At 42.9% G+C, this 22138-nt stretch overlaps 1 protein-coding gene across 2 annotated transcripts in view; it reads left to right on the top strand.

The window, feature by feature from the left end:
- The first annotated feature begins 1752 nt into the window (after positions 1-1752).
- Positions 1753-22138, top strand: part of LOC115138844 (otoferlin-like) — a 53473-nt gene continuing 33087 nt past the window's right edge. Inside the window, exons 1-10 of one of the 2 annotated variants that reach the window (XM_065025816.1) lie at positions 1753-1978; positions 4697-4770; positions 5103-5229; positions 6959-7013; positions 7117-7248; positions 7446-7508; positions 13520-13604; positions 13721-13880; positions 15102-15288; positions 21703-21889. In XM_065025816.1, coding sequence (XP_064881888.1) covers positions 4722-4770; positions 5103-5229; positions 6959-7013; positions 7117-7248; positions 7446-7508; positions 13520-13604; positions 13721-13880; positions 15102-15288; positions 21703-21889 — 1045 coding nt within the window. In that variant the 5' untranslated portion in view covers positions 1753-1978; positions 4697-4721. Of the gene's footprint in view, positions 1979-4696; positions 4771-5060; positions 5230-6958; positions 7014-7116; positions 7249-7445; positions 7509-13519; positions 13605-13720; positions 13881-15101; positions 15289-21702; positions 21890-22138 lie in introns of both variants that reach the window. The other variant, XM_065025815.1, reaches the window with a different exon arrangement.

Genomic DNA, 22138 nt, shown 5'->3' with positions numbered 1-22138 from the left:
AAATCTCCTCAGCCCTTAGTCTAAGGCCTGGTACTAAATCATGTAATTAAAAGCCCATTCTCTCAACAAGGACTGGCGTGTTGATGATGTCACCACGGCTACCACCCAGTCACACACACCACCTGCTGATCAGAACCCTCTTCGGAGAATTAGACTAAAGACAAACTATAGAATGAAGTGACTGGATAGAGGATCTGCTGAAAGTATTTGAATGATACACAACTAATAATATAGTGCTGTAATTTGTCACTTAGCAAGATGCTTGTCTCCAAGACAACTGACAGTACAGTGAGTGTATACAGTACGTGTGTATGTGATTCCTATGGGAATTGAACCCCTGGAGCAACATAGGACAGTATTGTATACAAAGTATTAACACACATTATACAACAAACCTTTGGTATTAAGCTTGGTACAGTAGCTTTCAGTTGAAAAGGAGACCAGTACTATTTCTTTACATCTCATATTACATATGTATTGTAGAGATGCGTTCTGTGTATCCAAACCAGAATCCATTTATTTTCTCTTGATGTGGGTGATACCTTCACACAATGAGGAAGACACATGCAACACTGGGTGGAACTAAAGCCTAAATAATTGACAGACTTGTTTTGTCGGATACAGGCAACATTAGACGTACTGCATGGCTTTCAGAGTATGTGTTATTGATGAGCTGGTGAGTTCTACTTTAGTGTTCAGTGGAACTTGTATTGAAGCTGATAAAGCTTTAGCCGAGTAATCAATGATTTTTGCTCAATGCCCATTTAATTTCTCATGGAAGAAAGATTTAGGTCATTTCCCCCCAACAAGTCCTTGCTGTATTGTGTAGTTCGACTTTGTTTGGATTTCCACCACATTCCTACTTAGAAATGGGTGCTGGATCACTTGAAACATGTAGTCAGAAATCTTAAAAGTTCAAAGTAATGTTAAACTCAGATGAATATGAGAAACACGACACAGTGGTGTTTGTTCAGAATAGGGCTTGATGCCTTTTGATCCACCAAGATCATCTCCCTATTGGAGCAGTATCCCATGAATGATTTAAGGAAGATCATCTCCCTATTGGAGCAGTACCCCATGAATGATTTAAGGAAGATCATCTCCCTATTGGAGCAGTACCCCATGAATGATTTAAGGAAGATCATCTCCCTATTGGAGCAGTACCCCATGAATGATTTAAGGAAGATCAGCTCCCTATTGGAGCAGTACCCCATGAATGATTTAAGGAAGATCAGCTCCCTATTGGAGCAGTACCCCATGAATGATTTAAGGAAGATCATTCTTCCTATAGTAGTGACTGAGAAGCGCAGACTTTTAGTTGTGTGGCACGTAATTCTATCACAGGTCACTTTATTGATTAGCTTCCTGTTGTCTCGTACATACGCACACCTGACCTCACAAACATTAACAGATGTCTTTGGTTGCCGACAAAGAAATAGCCTAATTCTGGTCATACCTATTCTGCCAACCCAACTTTTGTCACAATTCACAAAGCTACATTGAGGTTCTTTCCCATAGACACATTTCATTAACATAATTCATACATTATCAGACAAATTGGAATCATATTATGTGCTATATATGTTTGCATATCTGAACTTTAATGTCTTATAAAAATAAAAAAGTTGCAGTGACTTGATGGAACAAGTCTTGTTGGCTAGTTTGGCTAGTGACGTCTCTCTCTCACCAACCTAGCTAGTTATAGTTGCCAGCCTGTCTCGAGTTCAACACTCATACACTATTCATTGACATATCACATCACTCCAGCCCAACTCCTGCCCTGGTCAAACCTTATTGTTTTTCGCGCAACTTTACTTTTTTGGCCTTTCAGTTTCTGCATTGTAAACGTCTGAAATGGCTATGTAGAATAACTATTTTGGAGAAAAACTTAATCACTCAAAGAGTTTTTTTATTTCTTTCAACAGGAACCATTGAGAGTTCGTTTGAAGAAAAGGAAAGTGTGACGTTTTCTTTAATGGTATGTATGCAAATTATTCTAGACCATTTTTTGATAGAATTCATGGAGAGCAATGCTGTTGTATATAGCATAGACACAGCATAGTCTAAAGCCTTGTTTATATATAACATTGATTTGAATATTAAACGATAAATCCAACAGATCTCTTCTCACTAGGTTTTTCTCTCTGGTGTAAACTGTAGTTGGTTTTTCTCTCTGGTGTAAACTGTAGTTGGTTTTTCTCTCTGGTGTAAACTGTAGTTGTTTTTTCTCTCTGGTGTAAACTGTAGTTGGCCTTTCTCTCTGGTGTAAACTGTAGTTGGCTTTTCTCTCTGGTGTAAACTGTAGTTGGTTTTTCTCTCTGGTGTAAACTGTAGTTGGTTTTTCTCTCTGGTGTAAACTGTAGTTGGTTTTTCTCTCTGGTGTAAACTGTAGTTGGCCTTTCTCTCTGGTGTAAACTGTAGTTGGCTTTTCTCTCTGGTGTAAACTGTAGTTGGCCTTTCTCTCTGGTGTAAACTGTAGTTGGCTTTTCTCTCTGGTGTAAACTGTAGTTGACTTTTCTCTCTGGTGTAAACTGTAGTTGGCCTTTCTCTCTGGTGTAAACTGTAGTTGGTTTTTCTCTCTGGTGTAAACTGTAGTTGGCCTTTCTCTCTGGTGTAAACTGTAGTTGGCCTTTCTCTCTGGTGTAAACTGTAGTTGGCTTTTCTCTCTGGTGTAAACTGTAGTTGGTTTTTCTCTCTGGTGTAAACTGTAGTTGTTTTTTCTCTCTGGTGTAAACTGTAGTTGGCCTTTCTCTCTGGTGTAAACTGTAGTTGGCTTTTCTCTCTGGTGTAAACTGTAGTTGGCCTTTCTCTCTGGTGTAAACTGTAGTTGGCTTTTCTCTCTGGTGTAAACTGTAGTTGACTTTTCTCTCTGGTGTAAACTGTAGTTGGCCTTTCTCTCTGGTGTAAACTGTAGTTGGTTTTTCTCTCTGGTGTAAACTGTAGTTGGTTTTTCTCTCTGGTGTAAACTGTAGTTGGCCTTTCTCTCTGGTGTAAACTGTAGTTGGCCTTTCTCTCTGGTGTAAACTGTAGTTGGCTTTTCTCTCTGGTGTAAACTGTAGTTGGTTTTCTCTCTGGTGTAAACTGTAGTTGTTTTTTCTCTCTGGTGTAAACTGTAGTTGGCCTTTCTCTCTGGTGTAAACTGTAGTTGGCTTTTCTCTCTGGTGTAAACTGTAGTTGGCCTTTCTCTCTGGTGTAAACTGTAGTTGGCTTTTCTCTCTGGTGTAAACTGTAGTTGGCCTTTCTCTCTGGTGTAAACTGTAGTTGGTTTTTCTCTCTGGTGTAAACTGTAGTTGGTTTTTCTCTGGTGTAAACTGTAGTTGGTTTTTCTCTCTGGTGTAAACTGTAGTTGGCCTTTCTCTCTGGTGTAAACTGTAGTTGGCTTTTCTCTCTGGTGTAAACTGTAGTTGGTTTTTCTCTCTGGTGTAAAATGTAGTTGGTTTTTCTCTCTGGTGTAAACTGTAGTTGGCCTTTCTCTCTGGTGTAAACTGTAGTTGGCTTTTCTCTCTGGTGTAAACTGTAGTTGTTTTTTCTCTCTGGTGTAAACTGTAGTTGGCCTTTCTCTCTGGTGTAAACTGTAGTTGGCTTTTCTCTCTGGTGTAAACTGTAGTTGGCCTTTCTCTCTGGTGTAAACTGTAGTTGGCTTTTCTCTCTGGTGTAAACTGTAGTTGGCCTAGATGCTATGTGGATTTTACTGGACTCCTATTAGATTGTGAAGTAGGCCTAGATGGTGTGTGGATTTTACTGGACTCCTATTAGATTGTGAAGTAGGCCTAGATGTTATGTGGATTTTACTGGACTCCTATTAGATTGTGAAGTAGGCCTAGATGTTATGTGGATTTTACTGGACTCCTATTAGATTGTGAAGTAGGCCTAGATGTTATGTGGATTTTACTGGACTCCTATTAGATTGTGAAGTAGGCCTAGATGTTATGTGGATTTTACTGGACTCCTATTAGATTGCAAAATGTTGCTGCCATGTGAAGCATTTAAATGCATGGTCTCATCTCATTCAATGTTTTATAAGTACTTAGATGTTTGTGAGCAATTTCATGATGGTTTCACCAACATTTCTGTGTAGAGCTTGTTATTAATAATATCCTCAGTCATGAATAAACTGATGCTTTACATTTAGTTTTATATTTGCATGACTAATTATTGTGAGTGCTTTTTTTTCTTCTTTTTCACAAAGCATGTGAAATGTATCCGTGGTTAATTGATGTATTAAGGTCATGGGATGTGAATTATTAAACTCCCCATCGGAGGCCAAATGAGGGTGTGGTGGTAGAATGGAAATCAGGCTACCTGCCTTAAGAAATACCCTGGACTAGATTCAAATGACACCCTATTCACTATACAGGGCACTACATTTGATTAGGGCCCATAGGGAATAGGATACCATTTGAGACTGACAAACTCACTCTTATGCTTTGCCATGAGAGGAGACTGGTGTGTGTTCAAAATGGCACTCTATTACCTACACAGGGCACTGGTCAAAAGTAGTGCGCTGTACATGGACCAGAAGAGCTCAAATCAATCGAATCAACAGTGTAGAATTAGTTGATTTAGTAACTCCAAAACGTAGTCTACACATCTTTATGCAACGGGTGGGTCTAATCCTGAATGCTGATTGGTTAAAACTGCATTCTACACATCAATAACCTCCCACAAAATGACCCTACTTTTATTTACTTCACAGAGCAAGAAGAGGACTGTTCTGAAACATGAAGAAATCACGTGGCCATAAGTCAGACCACGGGAAAGGAGGAGGGGGTACAGACAGACACACACACACACGCACACGCACGGACACACACACACACACACGCACACACCAATTGTTTCATTTAAAATAATGGAGATAAGTCAAATGCTTTGATACAACCTTTGGTCCCACTTACTGTGATAAAATGCTGATTAAAATGTGTAACAAAACCTACAATAAATTGTAAACAGTAACATTAAACATTAATACCAACAAAAATTAATACAAGACATTTTAAAAAGTCACACAAACAACCTTAAAGGGTGGTTGTCGAGCTTAGCTATCGTCATCCTGTCAGGCTGTTCTGACAGGTGTGGCCTCCTTGACTGTGATTGTCCAGGCGATGAGGCTGCCATCTTGGAGACAGAGGACCTGGACTTCACGGGAGGGATGGGAGGGGGTCTTGACCCTGACACCATCTCCCTGGCCTCAGTCACAGCTGTCACCACTAACGTCTCCAACAAGAGGTAAGCACAGCACACTTCTATGGTGCTTGTGGTTTGCTATTCAATTTACACATAAAATACACTTCTATGTACACTGAACAAAAATATACATGCAACATGCAACAAGTTCAAAGATTTTACTGAGTTACAGTTCATATGAGGAAATCAGTCCATTTAAATATTCATCAGGCCCTAAACTATGAGTTTCACATGACTGGGAATACAAATGGTACAGATACCTTTAAAAAAAAAGCAGAGGTGTGGATCAGAAAGCCAATCAGTATCTGGTGTGACCGCCTCATGCAGCGTGACACATCTCCTTCACATGGAGTTGATCAGGCTGTTGATTGTGGCCTGTGGAAGGTTGTCCCACTTTTCTTCAATGGCTGTGCGAAGTTGCTGGATATTGCATGCGGGCCCATGCATTGCGCCCGGCCCACCACAGGAGTCACTAGTGCGCGATGGGACAGGAAGATCCCTGCCGGCCAAACCCTCCCCTAATCCGGACAACGCTGGGCCAATTGTGTGCCGCCCCATGTGTCTCCCGGCCGCGGCCGGCTGCGACAGAGCCTAGACTCCAACCAGGATCTCTAAGATCTGCTTGAATATTGCAGATAGATTGTAGCTTCCATCAATGTAATTCTCTGCATCATTTCCAATCCCCCATATCTATATTTTTTTATTTAAAAAAAATATATTTTCCTTTATTATTTTCCTGTAACCCCGTAATGGACAAAAACACCTCTACTTCCAGCTTATACATACTATACACATTTTAAATAGTATAAGCTACATGGACAGTACCAAAACAAATAATTTAATGATTTAATGTCTCTTCGCAGCAAAATCTGCAGAGCAGGGATGGTTGTATCCTAGGCTGATTTTTTTCTTGAGCGGATGGTTGGGGGGACCGGAACATAATTACAAATCATTTGTAGACTGTAAATTGACCGCAAACAGATATACTATTTGACTAAGACATTAATAATTTCAAACCTTACTTACGATCACGTGCGTGGGTATACTTGGGAACAGATTTCTAATGAAAATCATGGAGCTGGTGTTTTTAGTATTTTATTTTAAAACATTCAGTGCACGGGACACCAGTTGGGGAACCCTGACATACAGCGTGTCTGCCATCTGCATGGTACAGTTGAAACCTGGATTCATCCATGAAGAGCACACTTCTCCAGTGTGCCAGTGGCCATGGAAGGTGAGCATTCGCCCACTGAAGACGATGCCAAACTGTAGTCAGGTCAAGACCCCGGTGAGGACGACAAGCATCTGTGGCATTGTATTGTGTGACAAAACTGCACATTTTAGAGTGGCCTTTTATTGTCCCCAGCACAAAGTGCACCTGCGTAATGATCATGCTGTTTAATCATCTTCTTGATCTGCCACACCTGTCAGGTGAATGGATTATCTTGGCAGAGGAGAAATACTCACTAACAGGGATGTAAATTTGTGCAAAACAATTGAGATAAATAAGCTTTTTGTTAGTATGGAACATTTCTGGGATCTTTTATTTCAGCTTATGAACTATGGAACCCAAACTTTACATGTTGTGTTCATATTTTTGTTCAATGAAGTAAGATAGCATAGAAGCAAACTCTGCGTGTTGGATTGAAGACAGGTGTTTCAATCACATTGTTTACCATGTAGTATCCTGTAGTTTTACAGAATTCTGAAATGAAAGTATGCATTGATTTAATCACACTAAAACATATTTCTAACATGTGTCTAACGTCAGATCAAAACCAGACATTAAGATGGAACCTAGTGCCGGGAGACCAGTGGATTACCAAGTAAATTAAACTATACAGTATGCTCAATGAATCAAGGAATAATCCGAATGTAACATATTGTTGTACTCCAGAGTGTTTCTACATGATAATCCTATTTCACCAGGTTAGTGTTACCATCGTAGAGGCCAGACAGCTAGTAGGGCTGAACATGGACCCAGTGGTCTGTGTGGAGATCGGAGACGATAAGAAGTACACTCAGATGAAGGAGTCGACAAACTGCCCATATTACAATGAGGTAACCAGCCTGCTCTGGAATGATGATGCGGAGGAGGAGGAGGAGGTTGATGATGATGATGAGTGTGATGATGATGATTATAACAAGGTCTACAGCATTGTACTTGAATATTTAGTAAATGTTCAATAAAGCTACACATTTTAACAGCAAACTTCATTACCCTCATGCATTTATTTTATCTCACATTTCTCTTTTAGTATTTTGTCTTTGACTTCCACGTCCCATCGGATGTTATGTTTGACAAGATCCTGAAGCTTTCGGTGAGTAGCTCTACCACCATACAAACAGCTGTGCTACAATTCCCCTCCCTATCTAGATGAATGGGGAGCCATGGGAATCGCTGTGTCTATTATTCATACAGTCTATAATTCCCCTCCCTATCTAGATGAATGGGGAGCCATGGGAATCACTATCTATTATTCATACAGTCTATAATTCCCCTCACTATCTAGATGAATGGGGAGCCATGGGAATCGCTGTGTCTATTATTCATACAGTCTATAATTCCCCTCCCTATCTAGATGAATGGGGAGCCATGGGAATCGCTGTGTCTATTATTCATACAGTCTATAATTCCCCTCACTATCTAGATGAATGGGGAGCCATGGGAATCGCTGTGTCTATTATTCATACAGTCTATAATTCCCCTCCCTATCTAGATGAATGGGGAGCCACGGGACTCACTATCTATTATTCATACAGTCTATAATTCCTCTCCCTATCTAGATGAATGGGGAGCCATGGGAATCGCTGTGTCTATTATTCATACAGTCTATAATTCCCCTCACTATCTAGATGAATGGGGAGCCATGGGAATCGCTGTGTCTATTATTCATACAGTCTATAATTCCCCTCCTATCTAGATGAATGATGAATGGGGAGCCATGGGAGCCGCTGTGTCTATTATTCATACAGTCTATAATTCCCTCCACTATCTAGATGAATGGGGAGCCATGGGAATCGCTGTGTCTATTATTCATACAGTCTATAATTCCCTCCCTATCTAGGTGAATGGAGAGCCTCACTGTATCTATCTACAGATGAATGGGAGCCATGGGAATCGCTGTGTCTATTATTCATACAGTCTATAATTCCCCTCCCTATCTAGATGAATGGGGAGCCATGGGAATCGCTGTGTCTATTATTCATACAGTCTATAATTCCCCTCCCTATCTAGATGAATGGGGAGCCACGGGACTCACTATCTATTATTCATACAGTCTATAATTCCTCTCCCTATCTAGATGAATGGGGAGCCATGAGAATCGCTGTGTCTATTATTCATACAGTCTATAATTCCCCTCCCTATCTAGGTGAATGGAGAGCCATGGGAATCACTATCTATTATTCATACAGTCTATAATTCCCCTCCCTATCTAGGTGAATGGGGAGCCATGAGAATCGCTGTGTCTATTATTCATACAGTCTATAATTCCCCTCCCTATCTAGGTGAATGGAGAGCCATGGGAATCACTGTATCTATTATTCATACAGTCTATAATTCCCCTCCCTATCTAGGTGAATGGGAGCCATGGGAATCACTATCTATTATTCATACAGTCTATAATTCCCCTCCCTATCTAGGTGAATGGAGAGCCATGGGAATCACTATCTATTATTCATACAGTCTATAATTCCCCTCCCTATCTAGGTGAATGGAGAGCCATGGGAATCGCTGTGTCTATTATTCATACAGTCTATAATTCCCCTCCCTATCTAGGTGAATGGAGAGCCATGGGAATCACTATCTATTATTCATACAGTCTATAATTCCTCTCCCTATCTAGGTGAATGGAGAGCCATGGGAATCACTATCTATTATTCATACAGTCTATAATTCCCTCCTATCTAGGTGAATGGAGAGCCATGGGAATCACTATCTATTATTCATACAGTCTATAATTCCCTCCCTATCTAGGTGAATGGGAGCCATGAGAATCGCTATCTATTATTCATACAGTCTATAATTCCCCTCCCTATCTAGGTGAATGGAGAGCCATGAGAATCACTATCTATTATTCATACAGTCTATAATTCCCCTCCCTATCTAGGTGAATGGAGAGCCATGAGAATCACTATCTATTATTCATACAGTCTATAATTCCCCTCCCTATCTAGGTGAATGGAGAGCCACGGGACTCACTATCTATTATTCATACAGTCTATAATTCCCCTCCCTATCTAGGTGAATGGAGAGCCATGAGAATCACTATCTATTATTCATACAGTCTATAATTCCCCTCCCTATCTAGGTGAATGGAGAGCCATGAGAATCACTATCTATTATTCATACAGTCTATAATTCCCCTCCCTATCTAGGTGAATGGAGAGCCATGGGAATCACTATCTATTATTCATACAGTCTATAATTCCCCTCCCTATCTAGGTGAATGGAGAGCCATGGGAATCACTATCTATTATTCATACAGTCTATAATTCCCTCCCTATCTAGGTGAATGGAGAGCCATGAGAATCACTATCTATTATTCATACAGTCTATAATTCCCCTCCCTATCTAGGTGAATGGAGAGCCATGGGAATCACTATCTATTATTCATACAGTCTATAATTCCCCTCCCTATCTAGGTGAATGGAGAGCCATGGGAATCACTATCTATTATTCATACAGTCTATAATTCCCCTCCCTATCTAGGTGAATGGAGAGCCATGGGAATCACTATCTATTATTCATACAGTCTATAATTCCCCTCCCTATCTAGGTGAATGGAGAGCCATGGGAATCACTATCTATTATTCATACAGTCTATAATTCCCCTCCCTATCTAGGTGAATGGAGAGCCATGGGAATCACTATCTATTATTCATACAGTCTATAATTCCCCTCCCTATCTAGGTGAATGGAGAGCCATGGGAATCACTATCTATTATTCATACAGTCTATAATTCCCCTCCCTATCTAGGTGAATGGAGAGCCATGAGAATCACTATCTATTATTCATACAGTCTATAATTCCCCTCCCTATCTAGATGAATGGAGAGCCATGGGAATCACTATCTATTATTCATACAGTCTATAATTCCCCTCCCTATCTAGGTGAATGGAGAGCCATGGGACTCACTATCTATTATTCATACAGTCTATAATTCCCCTCCCTATCTAGGTGAATGGAGAGCCATGGGACTCACTATCTATTATTCATACAGTCTATAATTCCCCTCCCTATCTAGGTGAATGGAGAGCCATGGGAATCACTATCTATTATTCATACAGTCTATAATTCCCCTCCCTATCTAGGTGAATGGAGAGCCATGGGAATCACTATCTATTATTCATACAGTCTATAATTCCCCTCCCTATCTAGGTGAATGGAGAGCCATGGGAATCGCTGTGTCTATTATTCATACAGTCTATAATTCCCCTCCCTATCTAGGTGAATGGAGAGCCATGGGAATCACTATCTATTATTCATACAGTCTATAATTCCCCTCCCTATCTAGGTGAATGGAGAGCCATGAGAATCACTATCTATTATTCATACAGTCTATAATTCCCCTCCCTATCTAGGTGAATGGAGAGCCATGAGAATCACTATCTATTATTCATACAGTCTATAATTCCCCTCCCTATCTAGGTGAATGGAGAGCCATGGGAATCACTATCTATTATTCATACAGTCTATAATTCCCTCCCTATCTAGGTGAATGGAGAGCCATGGGAATCACTATCTATTATTCATACAGTCTATAATTCCCCTCCCTATCTAGGTGAATGGAGAGCCATGGGAATCACTATCTATTATTCATACAGTCTATAATTCCCCTCCCTATCTAGGTGAATGGAGAGCCATGGGAATCACTATCTATTATTCATACAGTCTATAATTCCCTCCCTATCTAGGTGAATGGAGAGCCATGGGAATCACTATCTATTATTCATACAGTCTATAATTCCCCTCCCTATCTAGGTGAATGGAGAGCCATGGGAATCACTATCTATTATTCATACAGTCTATAATTCCCTCCCTATCTAGGTGAATGGAGAGCCATGGGAATCACTATCTATTATTCATACAGTCTATAATTCCCCTCCCTATCTAGGTGAATGGAGAGCCATGGGAATCACTATCTATTATTCATACAGTCTATAATTCCCTCCCTATCTAGGTGAATGGAGAGCCATGGGAATCACTATCTATTATTCATACAGTCTATAATTCCCCTCCCTATCTAGGTGAATGGAGAGCCATGGGAATCACTATCTATTATTCATACAGTCTATAATTCCCTCCCTATCTAGGTGAATGGAGAGCCATGGGAATCACTATCTATTATTCATACAGTCTATAATTCCCCTCCCTATCTAGGTGAATGGAGAGCCATGGGAATCACTATCTATTATTCATACAGTCTATAATTCCCCTCCCTATCTAGGTGAATGGAGAGCCATGGGAATCACTATCTATCACTATCTATAATATTCATACAGTCTATAATTCCCTCCCTATCTAGGTGAATGGAGAGCCATGGGAATCACTATCTATTATTCATACAGTCTATAATTCCCCTCCCTATCTAGGTGAATGGAGAGCCATGGGACTCACTATCTATTATTCATACAGTCTATAATTCCCCTCCCTATCTAGGTGAATGGAGAGCCATGGGAATCACTATCTATTATTCATACAGTCTATAATTCCCTCCCTATCTAGGTGAATGGAGAGCCATGGGAATCACTATCTATTATTCATACAGTCTATAATTCCCCTCCCTATCTAGGTGAATGGAGAGCCATGGGAATCACTATCTATTATTCATACAGTCTATAATTCCCTCCCTATCTAGGTGAATGGAGAGCCATGAGAATCACTATCTATTATTCATACAGTCTATAATTCCCCCTATCTAGGTGAATGGAGAGCCATGAGAATCACTATCTATTATTCATACAGTCTATAATTCCCCTCCCTATCTAGGTGAATGGAGAGCCATGGGAATCACTATCTATTATTCATACAGTCTATAATTCCCCTCCCTATCTAGGTGAATGGAGAGCCATGGGAATCACTATCTATTATTCATACAGTCTATAATTCCCCTCCCTATCTAGGTGAATGGAGAGCCATGGGACTCACTATCTATTATTCATACAGTCTATAATTCCCCTCCCTATCTAGGTGAATGGAGAGCCATGGGAATCACTATCTATTATTCATACAGTCTATAATTCCCCTCCCTATCTAGGTGAATGGAGAGCCATGGGAATCACTATCTATTATTCATACAGTCTATAATTCCTCTCCCTATCTAGGTGAATGGAGAGCCATGGGAATCACTATCTATTATTCATACAGTCTATAATTCCCCTCCCTATCTAGGTGAATGGAGAGCCATGGGAATCACTATCTATTATTCATACAGTCTATAATTCCCCTCCCTATCTAGGTGAATGGAGAGCCACGGGACTCACTATCTATTATTCATACAGTCTATAATTCCCCTCCCTATCTAGGTGAATGGAGAGCCACGGGACTCACTATCTATTATTCATACAGTCTATAATTCCCCTCCCTATCTAGGTGAATGGAGAGCCATGGGAATCACTATCTATTATTCATACAGTCTATAATTCCCCTCCCTATCTAGGTGAATGGAGAGCCATGGGAATCACTATCTATTATTCATACAGTCTATAATTCCCCTCCCTATCTAGATGAATGGAGAGCCATGGGAATCACTATCTATTATTCATACAGTCTATAATTCCCCTCCCTATCTAGATGAATGGAGAGCCATGGGAATCACTATCTATTATTCATACAGTCTATAATTCCTCTCCCTATCTAGGTGAATGGAGAGCCATGGGAATCACTATCTATTATTCATACAGTCTATAATTCCTCTCCCTATCTAGGTGAATGGAGAGCCATGGGAATCACTATCTATTATTCATACAGTCTATAATTCCCCTCCCTATCTAGGTGAATGGAGAGCATGGGGTGAATGGAGAGCCATGGGAATCACTATCTATTATTCATACAGTCTATAATTCCCCTCCCTATCTAGGTGAATGGAGAGCCATGGGACTCACTATCTATTATTCATACAGTCTATAATTCCCCTCCCTATCTAGGTGAATGGAGAGCCATGGGAATCACTATCTATTATTCATACAGTCTATAATTCCCCTCCCTATCTAGATGAATGGAGAGCCATGGGAATCACTATCTATTATTCATACAGTCTTATCATAATAGTCAACTCAGGTCACATGTTACTGAAGCACATTGCAATCTGCTTATCCATCCATCAGGTCATCCACTCCAAGAACCTGCTGCGTAGTGGCACCCTGGTTGGCTCCTTCAAACTGGACATAGGCACCGTCTACTCACAGCCAGGTCAGGGAGAAACAGAGAGAAACATAGTAGCTACTAGCGACCCATCTATGGTTCTGGTGTTGATCGTTGTTCATATTCATGTTGATGTTTTATTTTATTTAAAAAATCTTCAACAGAACACCAGTTTTTCCACAAATGGGCCCTTCTCTCTGACCCTGATGACATCACTGCCGGGTGCAAAGGTTACATTAAATGTGACATCGCCGTTGTGGGGAAAGGAGACAACATCAAGACTCCCCACAAGGCCACAGAAACCGATGAAGATGACATAGAAGGGTAAACAATGACCAACATATTACTGGGGATATGAGTGAACCCTAACCTACATATTACTGGGGATATGAAGGAGAAAATCACTAATATTATAGAGGTAATTAACCCTAACCTACATATTGCTGGGGATATGAGTGAACCCTAACCTACATATTACTGGGGATATGAGTGAACCCTAACCTACATATTACTGGGGATATGAGTGAACCCTAACCTACATATTACTGGGGATATGAGTGAACCCTAACCTACATATTACTGGGCATATGAATGAACCCTAACCTACATAATACTGGGGATATGAATGAACCCTAACCTACATATTACTGGGGATATGAATGAACCCTAACCTACATATTACTGGGGATATGAGTGAACCCTAACCTACATATTACTGGGGATATGAGTGAACCCTAACCTACATATTACTGGGGATATGAGTGAACCCTAACCTACATATTACTGGGGATATGAATGAACCCTAACCTACATATTAATTGGGATATGAGTGAACCCTAACCTACATATTACTGGGCATATGAATGAACCCTAACCTACATATTACTGGGGATATGAGTGAACCCTAACCTACATATTACTGGGCATATGAATGAACCCTAACCTACATATTACTGGGGATATGAGTGAACCCTAACCTACATATTACTGGGGATATGAGTGAACCCTAATCTACATATTACTGGGGATATGAGTGAACCCTAACCTACATATTACTGGGCATATGAATGAACCCTAACCTACATAATACTGGGGATATGAATGAACCCTAACCTACATATTACTGGGGATATGAGTGAACCCTAACCTACATATTACTGGGGATATGAATGAACCCTAACCTACATATTACTGGGGATATGAATGAACCCTAACCTACATATTACTGGGGATATGAATGAGAAAAGCACTAATACTGTAGAGGTAATTAACCCTAACCTACATATTACTGGGGATATGAGTGAGAAATCAAAATGTTGCTTAGGGCCCCCAAGAGGCTGACTGCATGTGTGGGTATGGATGTGGGTACACAGACCCGCAAGCCACTGCGGCCCCTCACCCCCATCAAAGATGCCCCTCCCTGCTCTAAAGAGCCCTGTGAAAGATCTCCCATCTCACAATTCTTGCTTACTTTCTAATGCTGTTTTAGTCATAGAGATAAAATACAGTGTGTTACAAGTGTTCTCTTTGATTCTGTGGTTTCAGTAACCTGCTGTTACCTGAGGGGGTTCCCGCGGAGCGCCAGTGGGCTCGCTACTATGTGAAGATCTACAGAGCCGAGGGCCTTCCCAAGATGAACACCAGCATCATGGCTAATGTCAAGAAGGCTTTTATAGGGGAGAACAAGGACCTTGTGGACCCTTATGTACAAATACTGTTCGCTGGCCAGAGGGTAAGTTAAAGCACTGTTCAGGTGCTATGCTGTGTTACGTTAAACTATGTTATGTTATTCTGTGTTACGTTAAACTATGTTATGTTATTCTGTGTTACGTTAAACTATGTTATGTTACTCTGTGTTACGTTAAACTATGTTATGTTACTCTGTGTTATGTTAAACTATGTTATGTTACTCTGTGTTATGTTAAACTATGTTATGTTACTCTGTGTTACGTTAAACTATGTTATGTTATTCTGTGATACGTTAAACTATGTTATGTTACTCTGTGTTGCGTTAAACTATGTTATGTTATGCTGTGTTACGTTAAACTATGTTATCCTGTGTTACGTTAAACTATGTTATGTTATTCTGTGTTATGTTAAACTATGTTATGTTACTCTGTGTTACGTTAAACTATGTTATGTTATTCTGTGATACGTTAAACTATGTTATGTTACTCTGTGTTGCGTTAAACTATGTTATGTTATGCTGTGTTACGTTAAAGTATGTTATCCTGTGTTACGTTAAAGTATGTTATGCTATTTGTATTTATTAAGGATCCCCATTAGCTCTCCTGGGGTCCAGCAATATTAAGGCAGTTATATACAATAAAAAAATATGACATGACATTACATTTCATAACACTTTTCACAACACATTAATTGTGTGCCCTCAGGCCACTACGTATGTGTGTGTAGAGTGTGTGTGTTATCATGTGTATGCGTGTCTGTTAAACTATGTTACGCTATTCTATGTTTTGCTATTCTATGTTATGTTACGCTATTCTATGATTTGCTATTCTATGTTATGTTACGCTATGTTATGTTACTCTATGTTATGCTATGTTATGTTACACTATGTTTGTCATGTTATGTCTTGTCCCTGTGCTTTCTCTTCTCTTCGTTTCCCCCTGCTGGTCGTATTAGGTTACTATCTCTCTCTCTCTCTATCGTTCCGTTCCTGCTCCCAGCTGTTCCCCATTCTCCTAACAACCTCGTTTACTCTCTCACACCTGTCTCCTCTTTTGCCCTCTGATTAAGTCTCTATTTCTCTCTCTGTTTCTGCTTCTGTCCTTGTCGGATTCTTGTTTGCTTTGCCCTTGTCCCGTCCTGTCGTAATCTGCCTCTTCATCAGATGCTGCGTGTGAGCAGGTGTCTCTGTCCTCTACGGCCCGCGCCTACCCAGAGGGACCTGCAGTCTGTTGCCGCTAGCCCTGCAATTCTCCTCTACTACTAGAAGGAGGACTCTCCTGCAAAGATAGAGGATGTATGTTTTCCCTGTTTGGACATCTCCTGTAAAGATTGAGGATTTATGTTTTCCCTGTTTGGACATTAAAAGACTCTGTTTCTGTTGAATCGCTGTTGGGTCCTCACTCACCTGCATAACAGAAGAATCCGACCAAGAATGGACCCAGCGACTTCGGATCCTCTCTACTCAGCCGTCGAGATCCAGGGAGCGATGCTAGGCAGACACGAGCAGGAATTGTCTGCTGCTCGACATGCCGTTGAGACCCTGGCCGCCCAAGTCTCCGCCCTCTCGAAACATATTCACAATCTCCGCCTCGATCCACCGGCTACTTCCAGGGCTTCCGAGTCTCCGGAGCCCAGAATTAATAACCCACCGTGTTACTCTGGGGAGCCCACTGAATGCCGCTCGTTCCTCACCCAGTGTGATATTGTGTTCTCTCTCCAGCCCAACACGTACTCCAGGGGTACAGCTCGTATCGCCTACGTCATATCTCTCCTTACTGGACGGGCTCGTGAGTGGGGCACGGCAATCTGGGAGGCAAGGGCTGAGTGTACTAACCAGTATCAGAACTTTAAGGAGGAGATGATACGGGTTTTTGATCGTTCAGTTTTTGGGAAAGAAGCTTCCAGGGCCCTGTCTTCCCTATGTCAAGGTAATCGATCCATAACGGATTACTCTATAGAGTTTCGCACTCTTGCTGCCTCCAGTGACTGGAACGAGCCGGCGTTGCTCGCTCGTTTTCTGGAGGGTCTCCACGCGGAGGTAAAGGATGAGATTCTCTCCCGGGAGGTTCCTTCCAGCGTGGATTCTTTGATTGAACTCGCTATTCGCATAGAACGACGGGTAGATCTTCGTCACCGAGCTCGTGGAAGAGAGCTCGCATTATCCGTTTCCCCCCTCACCGCATCACTACCATCTTCCTCCACTGGCTCAGGTGCTGAGTCCATGCAGCTGGGGGGTATTCGCATCTCGACTAAGGAGAGGGAACGGAGAATCACCAACCGCCTCTGTCTCTATTGCGGTTCCGCTGGTCATTTTGTCATTTCATGTCCAGTAAAAGCCAGGGCTCATCAGTAAGCGGAGGGCTACCTTGATAGACTCTGGGGCGGAGGGCTGTTTTATGGACGAAGCCTGGGCTCGGGAACATGACATTCCTCTCAGACAGTTAGGGGAGCCCACGGCCATGTTCGCCTTGGATGGTAGTCCTCTCCCCAGGATTCAGCGTGAAACGCTACCTTTAACCCTCACTGTCTCTGGTAATCATAGCGAAACCATTTCTTTTTTGATTTTTCGTTCACCTTTTACACCTGTTGTTTTGGGCCATCCCTAGCTAGTGTGTCATAATCCTTCTATTAATTGGTCTAGTAATTCTATCCTCTCCTGGAACGTCTCTTGTCATGTGAAATGTTTAATGTCTGCTATCCCTCCTGTTTCTTCTGCCCCCTCTTCTCAGGAGGAGCCTGGTGATTTGACAGGGGTGCCGGAGGAATATCATGATCTGCGCACGGTCTTCAGTCGGTCCAGGGCCACCTCCCTTCCTCCTCACCGGTCGTATGATTGTAGTATAGATCTCCTTCCGGGTACCACTCCCCCCCCCGGGGTAGACTATACTCTCTGTCGGCTCCCGAACGTAAGGCTCTCGAAGATTATTTGTCTGTAGCTCTCGACGCCGGTACCGTAGTCCCTTCCTCCTCTCCCGCCGGAGCGGGGTTTTTTTTGTTAAGAAAAAGGACGGGACCCTGCGCCCCTGCGTGGATTATCGAGGGCTGAATGACATAACGGTTAAGAATCGTTATCCGCTTCCCCTTATGTCTTCAGCCTTCGAGATCCTGCAGGGACCCAGGTTTTTCAATAAGTTGGACCTTCGTAACGCTTACCATCTCGTGCGCATCAGGGAGGGGGACGAGTGGAAAACGGCGTTTAACACTCCGTTAGGGCACTTTGAATACCGGGTTCTGCCGTTCGGTCTCGCTAACGCTCCAGCTGTCTTTCAGGCATTAGTGAATGATGTACTGAGAGACATGCTGAACATCTTTGTTTTCGTTTACCTTGACGATATCCTGATTTTTTTTCACCGTCACTCCAGATTCATGTTCAGCACGTTCGACGTGTCCTCCAGCGCCTTTAAGAGAATTGTCTTTATGTGAAGGCTGAGAAGTGCGCTTTTCATGTCTCCTCCGTCACATTTCTCGGTTCTGTTATTTCCGCTGAAGGCATTCAGATGGATTCCGCTAAGGTCCAAGCTGTCAGTGATTGGCCCGTCCCTAAGTCACGTGTCGAGCTGCAGCGCTTTCTCGGTTTCGCGAATTTCTATCGTCGTTTCATTCGTAATTTCGGTCAGGTGGCAGCTCCTCTCACAGCCCTTACTTCTGTCAAGACGTGCTTTAAGTGGTCCGTTTCCGCCCAGGAGCTTTTGATCTCCTCAAGAAGCGTTTTACATCCGCTCCTATCCTTGTTACACCTGACGTCTCTAGACAGTTCATTGTCGAGGTTGACGCGTCAGAGGTGGGCGTGGGAGCCATTCTGTCCCAGCGCTCCCATTCTGACGATAAGGTCCATCCTTGCGCGTATTTTTCTCATCGCCTGTCGCCGTCGGAACGTAACTATGATGTGGGAAACCGCGAACTGCTCGCCATCCGCTTAGCCCTAGGCGAATGGCGACAGTGGTTGGAGGGGGCGACCGTTCCTTTAGTCGTTTGGACTGACCATAAGAACCTTGAGTACATCCGTTCTGCCAAACGACTTAATGCGCGTCAGGCTCGTTGGGCGCTGTTTTTCGCTCGTTTCGAGTTCGTTATTTCTTATCGTCCGGGCTCAAAGAACACCAAGCCTGATGCTTTGTCCCGTCTCTTCAGTTCTTCAGTAGCCTCCACCGACCCTGAGGGGCGTGTTGTCGGGTTGACTGTCTGGGGAATTGAGAGGCAGGTAAAGCAAGCACTCACTCACACTCCGTCGCCGCGCGCTTGTCCTAGGAACCTTCTTTTCGTTCCCGTTCCTACTCGTCTGGCCGTTCTTCAGTGGGCTCACTCTGCCAAGTTAGCCGGCCATCCCGGCGTTCGGGGTACGCTTGCTTCTATTCGCCAGCGTTTCTGGTGGCCCACTCAGGAGCGTGACACGCGTCGTTTCGTGGCTGCTTGTTCGGACTGCGCGCAGACTAAGTCCGGTAACTCTCCTCCTGCCGGCCGTCTCAGACCGCTTTCCATTCCCTCTCGACCGTGGTCTCACATCGCCTTAGACTTTATTACCGGTCTTCCTTCGTCAGCGGGGAAGACTGTTATTCTAACGGTTGTCGATAGGTTCTCTAAGGCGGCTCATTTTATTCCCCTCGCTAAGCTTCCTTCTGCTAAAGAGACGGCACAAATCATCATTGAGAATGTTTTCAGAATTCATGGCCTTCCGTCAGACGCCGTTTCGGACAGGGGTCCGCAATTCACGTCTCAATTTTGGAGGGAGTTTTGCCGTTTGATTGGGGCTTCCGTCAGTCTCTCTTCCGGTTTTCACCCCCAGTCTAACGGTCAAGCAGAACGGGCCAATCAGACGATTGGTCGCATCTTACGCAGTCTTTCCTTTCGAAACCCTGCGTCTTGGGCAGAACAGCTCCCCTGGGCAGAATACGCTCACAACTCGCTTCCTTCGTCTGCGACCGGGCTATCTCCTTTTCAGAGTAGCCTCGGGTACCAGCCTCCTCTGTTCTCGTCCCAGCTCGCCGAGTCCAGCGTCCCCTCCGCTCAGGCTTTTGTCCAACGTTGTGAGCGCACCTGGAAGAGGGTCAGGTCTGCACTTTGCCGTTATAGGGCGCAGACTGTGAGAGCCGCTAATAAGCGTCCTAGGTATTGTCGCGGTCAGAGAGTATGGCTCTCCACTCGTAACCTTCCCCTTATGACAGCTTGCTTCTCGCAAGTTGACCCCGCGGTTCATTGGTCCGTTCCGTATTTCTCAGGTCGTTAATCCTGTCGCAGTGCGACTTCTTCTTCCGCGACATCTTCGTCGCGTCCACCCGGTCTTCCATGTCTCCTGTGTCATGGACATGCGTCCTCGGGGCCGTGGTCATCAGTACCTAGTGGATTGGGAGGGTTACGGTCCTGAGGAAAGGAGTTGGGTTCCATCTCGGGACGTGCTGGACCGTTCGCTGATCGATGATTTCCTCCGTTGCCGCCAGGTTTCCTCCTCGAGTGCGCCAGGAGGCGCTCGGTGAGTGGGGGGGTACTGTCATGTTATGTCTTGTCCCTGTGCTTTCTCTTCTCTTCGTTTCCCCCTGCTGGTCGTATTAGGTTACTATCTCTCTCTCTCTCTCTCTATCGTTCCGTTCCTGCTCCCAGCTGTTCCCCATTCTCCTAACGACCTCGTTTACTCTCACACCTGTCTCCTCTTTTGCCCTCTGATTAAGTCTCTATTTCTCTCTCTGTTTCTGCTTCTGTCCTTGTCGGATTCATGTTTGCTTTGCCCTTGTCCCGTCCTGTCGTAATCTGCCTCTTCATCAGATGCTGCGTGTGAGCAGGTGTCTCTGTCCTCTACGGCCCGCGCCTACCCAGAGGGACCTGCAGTCTGTTGCCGCTAGCCCTGCAATTCTCCTCTACTACTAGAAGGAGGACTCTCCTGCAAAGATAGAGGATTTATGTTTTCCCTGTTTGGACATCTCCTGTAAAGATTGAGGATTTATGTTTTCCCTGTTTGGACATTAAAAGACTGTTTCTGTTGAATCGCTGTTGGGTCCTCACTCACCTGCATAACAATGTTATGTTACGCTATGTTATGTTACGCTATGTTATGTTACGCTATGTTACGCTACGCTATGTTATGCTACGCTATGTTATGCCATGTTATGTTACGCTATGTTATGCTACGCTATGTTATGTTACGTTATGTTATGTTACGCTATGTTATGTTACGCTATGTTATGTTACGCTATGTTATGCTATGTTATGTTACGCTATGTTATGTTATGCTATGTTATGTTACGCTATGTTATGTTATGTTATGTTATGTTATGCTATGTTATGTTATGCTATGTTACGCTATGTTATGTTACGCTATGTTATGTTAAACTGTTATGCTGAGCTTTGTTATGTTTAACTATGTTATGCTACGCAATGTTATGTTAAACTACCTAATGCTACAGCATGTTATGCTATGCTATGTTATGCTATTCCCCTCCCTATCTGGACTGCTTTGTGATCCCAGGGGAAAACATCTATCCAGAAGAGCAGCTACGAGCCCATCTGGAACGAGCAGATCGTCTTCACTGAGATGTTTCCACCACTCTGCAAACGCATGAAGGTCCAGATCCGAGACTCAGACAAAGTGAACGACGTGGCCCTCGGAACACACTTCATTGACCTGAGAAAGATCGCCAATGATGGAGACAAAGGTGCTTCAGTGGAGACATGTTTCCTTAATTCAGAAGATATTGTGTATTGTTTCTTGTGTTTCTTTTTTTTCTTCTGTCTTTCATTTTTGATGTATTTGGTGTTTGTATAAAGCAGGGCTCTCCCAGCCTGTTCCTGGAGAGTTACCCTCCTGTAGGTTTTCACTCCAACTCCAGTTGTATCTCTTAAATCAACTCACAACCAGCTAATTATTAGATGTGATAGATTAGAGACAGAGTGAAAACCTACCG

The sequence above is a fragment of the Oncorhynchus nerka genome, linkage group LG12 (assembly GCF_034236695.1).
Source record: "Oncorhynchus nerka isolate Pitt River linkage group LG12, Oner_Uvic_2.0, whole genome shotgun sequence".
Classification (NCBI taxonomy): domain Eukaryota; kingdom Metazoa; phylum Chordata; class Actinopteri; order Salmoniformes; family Salmonidae; genus Oncorhynchus; species Oncorhynchus nerka.
Note: the sequence above shows the minus strand (reverse complement) of the source record. Positions and strands in the feature narration are given on the sequence as shown.